This window comes from Hibiscus syriacus, unplaced genomic scaffold (assembly GCF_006381635.1).
Source record: "Hibiscus syriacus cultivar Baekdansim isolate YM2019G1 unplaced genomic scaffold, ASM638163v2 tig00110904_pilon, whole genome shotgun sequence".
NCBI lineage: Eukaryota > Viridiplantae > Streptophyta > Magnoliopsida > Malvales > Malvaceae > Hibiscus > Hibiscus syriacus.
The window spans coordinates 780846-788551 of NW_024062907.1; the positions used below are offsets into that span (position 1 = coordinate 780846).

Sequence of the window (7706 nt, forward strand, 5' to 3'; positions counted from 1 at the left end):
AAAACGAAGAAGAAACGAAACAAATAGAGAAGAGAAAGGGCACACAGAAACGAAAAACAACCCAAGAAGAAAAAAACAACCAAAGGCCTAATGGATAAAAAACCTCAGCGACTGATACCATGTTAAACTACAATGAGAGTGGAAAAATACTTCAAAAATTATTATTTTGCACAATGATTACAAAGTGTTATATACAAATATATAATTGCTACAGTTAGTAATTGCCCCTAACTAACTACTTAACTAATATAACAACTAACTAAAACTAAAATTATAGCTTAATTGTAATTCTCAACATTGTTTTTCATGCAATAGGTTACCAATTAGTTAAAAATATTTTTTTAAGAAATATTAAAAAATATATCAAAATAAAATTTTAGTTATAATTAAAAGAAAAAAATAAGATATTCTTTATTAAGTTAATAATTCATGTCATCCTATCGAGGGTAATGTTCATTTTATTGCAAAATTCAAAATTTAATTTATAACTTTTAAAAATTCAATGCCTAAAAAAAATTTAACATAGTTTAGTTATAATTAAAAAAAATTGTTATCCTTTAAATTTTCAAATTTGAATATCATATATGTCAAATATATAAACGTTCGATGTTAAAAAAATTGTATACTTTTTTTCTCTAAATTTTTTCCTATTTTTAAAATACTTACAACTCAATAAAAATATATAAACTTCTTGCAAAAAAAATATCCACGATTTAAGAAGAAGAAAAAAAACATGCAAAAGGGTACCTAAGGCTCTCAAACTTTTCAAAAAAAAACTAATGTGGCCCTCTATTTTTTTTGCACCCAATGTGGCCCTCCAAATCAGGAAAAAATTCATTGTGATTCTTTGACCAACGTTTTTCTTCGTTGACCAACAGCTCCGTTATTTTATGTTGGCGTGGCATGTTAAGCAAACCAACATCCTATTTTTTTCTCTCAATTTAGCCCTCCAACTCAATAAAATAACTCAATCTGACCCTCTTAATTTTTCTCTTCTATTTTGATCACTAAATTTTAAAAGTTTTCAATTTAATCACTCAACTTTTGAACTACTCATGTTTTAATCATCATTATTTATTTTATTAATATTTATGTATAATATGGAATTTATTATTCTTATTTTTTTAATATATGATTAAAATATATTAATTAAATTAAAATTTTAAAATTATATTGAAAAAAAATATTCCCAAAATTATAATTAAATTGAAAAATATTTCATTTGCTTTATATATTTTCAAATCTCCACTCTCCTCATTTATCTTTTCATTTCATTTTTCTTCATTTTCAACCAAAATTTCTTTTTTTTTCCCTTTCATTACACGATCAAGTAGCTCATTACCAATTTTTTTAATTTTTTTACAAGTTCATTATGGATTCACTAAATCTGGTAATGAAAGAAAAAAAATCTTTGATTAAAAAGAAAAAATGTCACATCATACATAAATATTAATAAAATAAATATGATGATTAAAACAATAACAATTCAAAAATAGAATGTTGCTTACTTAACATGCCATGTCAATACAAAATAATAGAGTTGTTAGTCGACGACAAAAATATTGATCAAATGACTACATTAAATTTTTTTTACTTAGAGGATTATATTGAATGAAAAAAATAAAATATCATTATGATTTTTTTCTAAAAATACGAGGACTTTAAGTAATATTTTTTTAAATAATATAAATTGACGGAGGACCTAAAAAAATAAAAACAGAATAAACTTAAAAGAAAGAAAAAAAGAAAGAGAAGTCCACAAGAAACCAGCTTTAACATCCACCACACTCCATCCTTCTTGCAGCATTGTCACCATTATCAAAAGTCTTTTCAGTCCTCTTAAACTTGAGGATTCTAGTTTAGGGTTTTATTAAAAAAAAAAGAAATAAGCAGAGTAAGAAATGCAGATTGCAGGATTAACAAGCGAAGTGTTGGTAGCCATCCCTTCAGCTGGAACCCTCAGTTTCAGACACTTCAATTCCATCCACTTCTTCTCATCTTCTCCTTACTTCAAAGTATGACCCTTTTCTTTTTCTTTTTCCTTTTCTTAATATACATATTTATATGTATGTTTCTGTTGCATCGAATTTTCCAAAATAATAATAATAATAATAATAATAATAATAAAGATCATAACTGGCTTATTTCTTTCATTTGAGAATTCAGGGCAAAATTCTAAATTCTTGGGGGGGGTGGGGGGTTGTCCCTTAAAATAGTTGTTTCTTTGTGACATAGAGAACATAAAACTTGGTAGTTGAATAGAAAGTTGTTTCTTGATACTAGGGTTACGTTAGTGGTTTGCAAAATCCAGCTTGGTTGATGGTTATTAGGAATCTGTTGGCAGGATTGAAAGTAGAAAATTTTCTTGGGGGCCAAGGCCACTGCCTGTTAGAGCTTTATTTTCCCGTTGGCTGCAATCCACTGGCAACTGCATAATCTTTGTTCATATTTGCTGCCATGATAACTTAAGCCAGTTGGGTACTTTATTGAAAGATTGGAAGATGAAATGCGCGGGTTCTACTTTGACCTTGTACTTTTCTTGGCGAATCCTAAAGAAATAAATATGGAAATTATTGGAAGCATGTTTCTTTTAGTTTAAACAGTCCTTGAAGTTTATATGGCCTTTGGATCTTCATGCTTTTGTAGGTGCTATGTTTGTGTCCCAAGACCAAGAAGCCTTTTCTTGTCTGTCCGATGGGTTACTGTTATTAGGAAATCGTGTAATTTTGATGTTTAAAACATGATGTTGCAATTGTGAAATAGAGTAGCTGAGAGCAATCTGGTTAAAGACTATATATAGTCTCTTGCTCGTGTAAACTTCTGTTTTAGAAAAAAGCCTTGCTTTATATGGCAATGCCTGGAGACTTGAGCTGTGCGAGTAAACATAGAATCTTCAATCTTTTGATACTTTCCCTTGTCTTCTTAGCTCTCAAGAATCTTTTCTATCCAGAGATATCCTTCATTCTGCAATCCAAAGTTAGCGATGGCACCCGATAAATACCAAGGAGGAAGATGCTTAACTGTGAGAGCCTCAGGGGAGTCGGGTGATAATTTGTCACCAATTGCTCCTGTAGAATTCGAGTCCCCAGTTGGCCAGCTTTTGGCACAAATATTGAGAACTCATCCTCATTTACTGCCTTCAGCCGTTGATCAACAGCTGGGTAACCTTCGGAGTGATAAAGATGACCAGAAAGAAGAAACTCCACCATCTCAAGATCTCCTCTACAAGTGAGCATCTCTTTCCTTTTATTGTGCAGTTGTTGCAAATTGAAAAATTCTATCACATTTAACATTTGGATGTGTGTGTGCACACACGTGAGTTAGACTAAACGAAAAGGTTTTTGGTTTTGTATATTAACAGGATAATGGCATTTACCAGGGAATCGGTTTATGTTATGCTAAGTTCCTTCTAAAAGATTATTGGTTTTTAACTTAGTTATTTCAAGTTTCAACTAGTGATTAGTATATTGCTGGTTTTCTATACGTCCATTACCAAATTACTGATATAACTGAAACAATTGAACTGTAGGAGAATAGCTGAAGTTAAAGAAAAGGAGAGGCGGAAAACATTGGAGGAAATAATATACTACTTGATTGTACAGAAATTTGTTGACAATGAGATTTCAATGATTCCTAAGGTAACAGCAACTTCAGAACCTACTCGACGAGTGGACTTTTGGCCAAACCAGGAAGAGAAATTGGAATCCGTTCATTCTCCTGAAGCATTGGAAATGATTCAAAGCCACGTATCCCTTGTACTCGGAGACCGAGTGGTCGGTCCCCTCAGCACCATTGTTGAAATTACCAAGATCAAACTTGGAAAGCTCTATGCTGCTTCGATAATGTATGGATATTTCCTTCGAAGAGTTGATCAACGCTTTCAACTCGAGAGAACGATGAAGACCCTTCCTGAAGATTTCACCAAGGGCCAAGCAAGATTTGAGTTTCCGAATCCGGAGAAGCAGCTCTGGGATCCAGATTCTTTGATTATGATCCCACCTGATGATGGCGATGATGGTGATGGAGGAGGATACGCTGATGCTGAAGGAAAATCATATAGACTGAGATCCTATGTTATGTATTTGGATTCTGAGACACTTCAGAGATACGCAACCATAAGATCCAAAGAAGCTATTTCATTGATTGAAAAGCAAACGCAAGCACTGTTCGGGAGGCCTGACATTCTGATTCTTGACGATGGTTCAATTGATACATCGAATGATGAAGTAGTCTCCATCACTTTCTCTGGGTTGACAATGCTAGTCTTGGAAGCGGTGGCATTCGGTTCATTCCTATGGGATGCAGAGAGCTATGTCGAATCAAAATATCATTTTCTTAAGAGCTAACCATCATCTTTGCAATTGTTGTGTCATGAATGAGTCCCGTTGCAGCTATATAAAACATGATGAATGGTTAAAAAGTTGTATTACATGCTAGTTTCTAGGGAATATGACGTAAGTTTGTACAAGTTCGCAAAATGGTAAACAATGCTGCAAAAAAGGAATAAATACTAAAACTGAGTCGAACCCAGGTCGTTGAGTGCAAACCACTACACCATAGAACCAATTTGTTGATGTAATTCATCTCACATATTAAATTAATAAAAAAACAACATGCCTTTGAAATGGCAATATATGAGCACTCTACGGCTCGATCGAAATCAATGATATATCATCCATCATTTGAGCAAAAGAGAAATGATAAATATCCTATCTGAACATGCAAGATGAAATTAGTGAAGGCTTTGGAGGTTGCTCGTAGGAAATAACAATCTTGGAAGTATATTTGTAGTGATAAATAAAGAAGTTGGCTTCTATTCACCATGATCTTTCCAGCAATGCTCCACTTATAATAGATTTCAATTTATCTATTTCATATGCTTTTGTATCGAATGGAAAGGAAAGTTGCTTTTATTTAAAATTATAATAAAAAATGAAAAACACAACCAAATTTCCAGGAAAAAATAAAGTACCTATCGTTTTGTACGCTAGATTAGAGGGCTATACAAAGCACATTAGCCCTCTTTCTTGCCATTTATCTGAGTATTCATATTACTGTGTACCCCCACATCTCCACCATGAACATTTGATGCAGTAGCAGCAACACCAGGACAGGCATTTCGGTTTCCGTAAACAGTTCACACAGGTCGGTGGCCAGCAATTAGAGCACTTAGGCCACCAGCAACATCTGCTGAATCTTGGCTTTGGACATCTGAGGCATTTGGTTTGGCATGATTTAATCTCATAGCATCTGTCACTTTTAACTGAGGAACCAGTATTCGACCTTGTTGGTAGACGCATACTCTGCCGGATCCTTTTAAGGCGAATCTCCGTTGTCAGTTCTCCATTTCGTAAACGAACTTGTATAGATGACGTATGTAATAGGAGTATTGCTCTAAGTTGCAGTGACCACCCCCTTTCACCCACAAAGGCTCATACGATTCCCTTGCCTTTTTCCACAGTCCGTTTCCATGCAGCCAGTTGACAACATCATCTTCTGTGCCCTGATTAATTATCATATTTGATATTAGCACAACTTTATGGTACTTAATATTTGACATTAACAAGAATTATGGCCATACTTCAAATCTGGAATGAGATCTAATTTAATATTCGACAAATTCGAAAGGTACTTACGTGTATTACAAGCACAGGGCACTTTACCTTTTTAACTTTATTGATATTCTGCAGTTTTAAGGACAGTAATTAGCTCAAGTTGCCAATGATGTCAACAAACTGATATACCAATCATCAGACTGTCTTAAAATCAATATGGTTAAATATTGTTCTCGCAAGGCAGTTGATTTACGGGTTATTACCTCGAAAATGTCGTAGCAGAATGTAAATTTAACATGGCAAAGAACACGAAGGCGGAAAGAATGCCGCTATGCAGAACTACACCTCTAAGCCTCGGAAGTTTAGCTGCCAAATGTAAGGTCGGTCCACTTCCGATCGATTGGCCGTATAGAATTAAGTCTTCCTGGCTAATTCCATATTCGGTCTGAAGAAATTGGTACACAGCCTCTATATCAGCATAAGTGTTGGATTCACTAGGCTGCAAATCATACAATCAAAACAATAGCAAAAAAAAAACACAAAATCAACATCAGGTTTATAACACTTTAACAGCAAGAAAACGAAATAATAAGAAAAGATAATCGACCTACCTTACCAGTAGATGCTCCATAGCCAGAGTAGTCATACCTGCAGTTTAGCATTCAGCAAGGAACCTGATCAAATTGAGCATCATGCATTTGCTCAAAGAGCCCATTTTATAAAAACTTGTGTGCTCAAGTGTTAAACAATAGATCTCTCCAAATGAATCAGAAGAGAAATGCAGAACCTCATATGCTGCCACAATGCACTGAAGTCCAGGACTGAAACCAAACATATATTTGCAGGAAAAAGTAAAAAAAAAAAAAGTGAATGCAGAAGAGGAACCCCATTTTTACTTGCACTTTTAATGTCTACAAACCACGAGACACTTTACCAACTGAATAGTGCATATACTTAGAAATGGAGTAATAAGCTGAAGAAGAGAGTGATTACAGATCTAAGCCAAATAAGACCAGTCGGACCCAAAACAAGAAGAAAACATGATATTGACATATTGAAGACAGCCTAAACAAGAACAACCAACTTACACAGGCAAAGCACAGATAAGTGCAAATGACTAAATTTTGAACTAAAAATTGAAATGAGAATAAGAGGAAGAAGACTACCCCATAAGATTGACTCTGAGGTTGGCCTTTAGCTGGACAAAGAGGTCGTGGAGATGGCCAAGGTCAGCGCCATTGCCATGAGAGTAAAGCACTGTAAGGCGAGCGTATGGATTTCTCAAATAAAAACCAACAATCTTGTTACCAAGCTTGGTGTCAATCAAAAGCACATCCAAAGAAGGATCATCAGAAGCACCAGCAAGGGCTGAAGAAGAGGAGGAGGAGGAAGATGAAACTACCGTGACCTTCCCATTGTCACGCTTCTTGATCTGATATGTGGGCGGAGATGGCGGAAAGAAGGCAAACTTTGCAGCCAACTGAGAACACATACACCCCATTCAACCCCACCAACAAGAAGAGCTAAGACAACCCCAACTCATTGAAAAAAGAACAAGCTTGAGTGCATGGCACAAGATACGGAAGAACTGTAGGCTCTCTTTACTTAAAGCTGTTTGCTTTCAAAATGATGAGCGAAAAAGAAAATGAAAAACAGATCAGAGACAGGCAGAGATGTGAATCTGTAGTTGTGCATAACTTCATTGCGTATACGTGTCAGTTTGAACAGCGGAGTGAATACGTACAATCTCTATCTTCGCGTCTTTGCTTCCTACCAGTTCTGCTACATCAATAAAGACAATTTTCTGTTTCGTCTCTTTGTTATCTCCTTTTCTCCACTCTCCTGCGGCTATCAATCTCTGTTACTCGCCTCTCTTCTTTTCCTTTTTTTCTTATTTCTGGTCCAATCGTGAATTTTATCCTCAACTTTATGAAAACTTCGGCCTTCTATTTTAATTTGTTACATGTAGGGATGAGCGTTCGATCAAGTCGAGTCGGGTTGAGTCAAAAATTTTGAGTTATTCGAGTTTACGAGTCTTGTTTTACAACTCGAAGTTGACTTGAAATTTTTTCGAATCGATTTTTTGAGTTTTTGTTTAAATTTAATTGTGAATATTTATAATATTATAATATTTTTTTGTTCCAATTTAAG

At 34.6% G+C, this 7706-nt stretch overlaps 1 protein-coding gene and 1 pseudogene across 1 annotated transcript; one reads left to right on the forward strand and one right to left on the reverse strand.

Annotated features, from left to right (window-relative positions):
• The first annotated feature begins 1799 nt into the window (after positions 1 to 1799).
• Positions 1800 to 4526, forward strand: LOC120146215 (UV-B-induced protein At3g17800, chloroplastic-like). Its single transcript, XM_039159847.1, has 3 exons — positions 1800 to 2015; positions 2951 to 3228; positions 3530 to 4526. The coding sequence occupies exons 1-3, from the start codon at positions 1902 to 1904 to the stop codon at positions 4344 to 4346; spliced, it is 1209 nt and encodes a 402-aa protein (XP_039015778.1). The 5' UTR covers positions 1800 to 1901; the 3' UTR covers positions 4347 to 4526.
• Positions 4329 to 7182, reverse strand: LOC120146216 (annotated as a pseudogene).
• Positions 7183 to 7706: the final 524 nt, after the last annotated feature.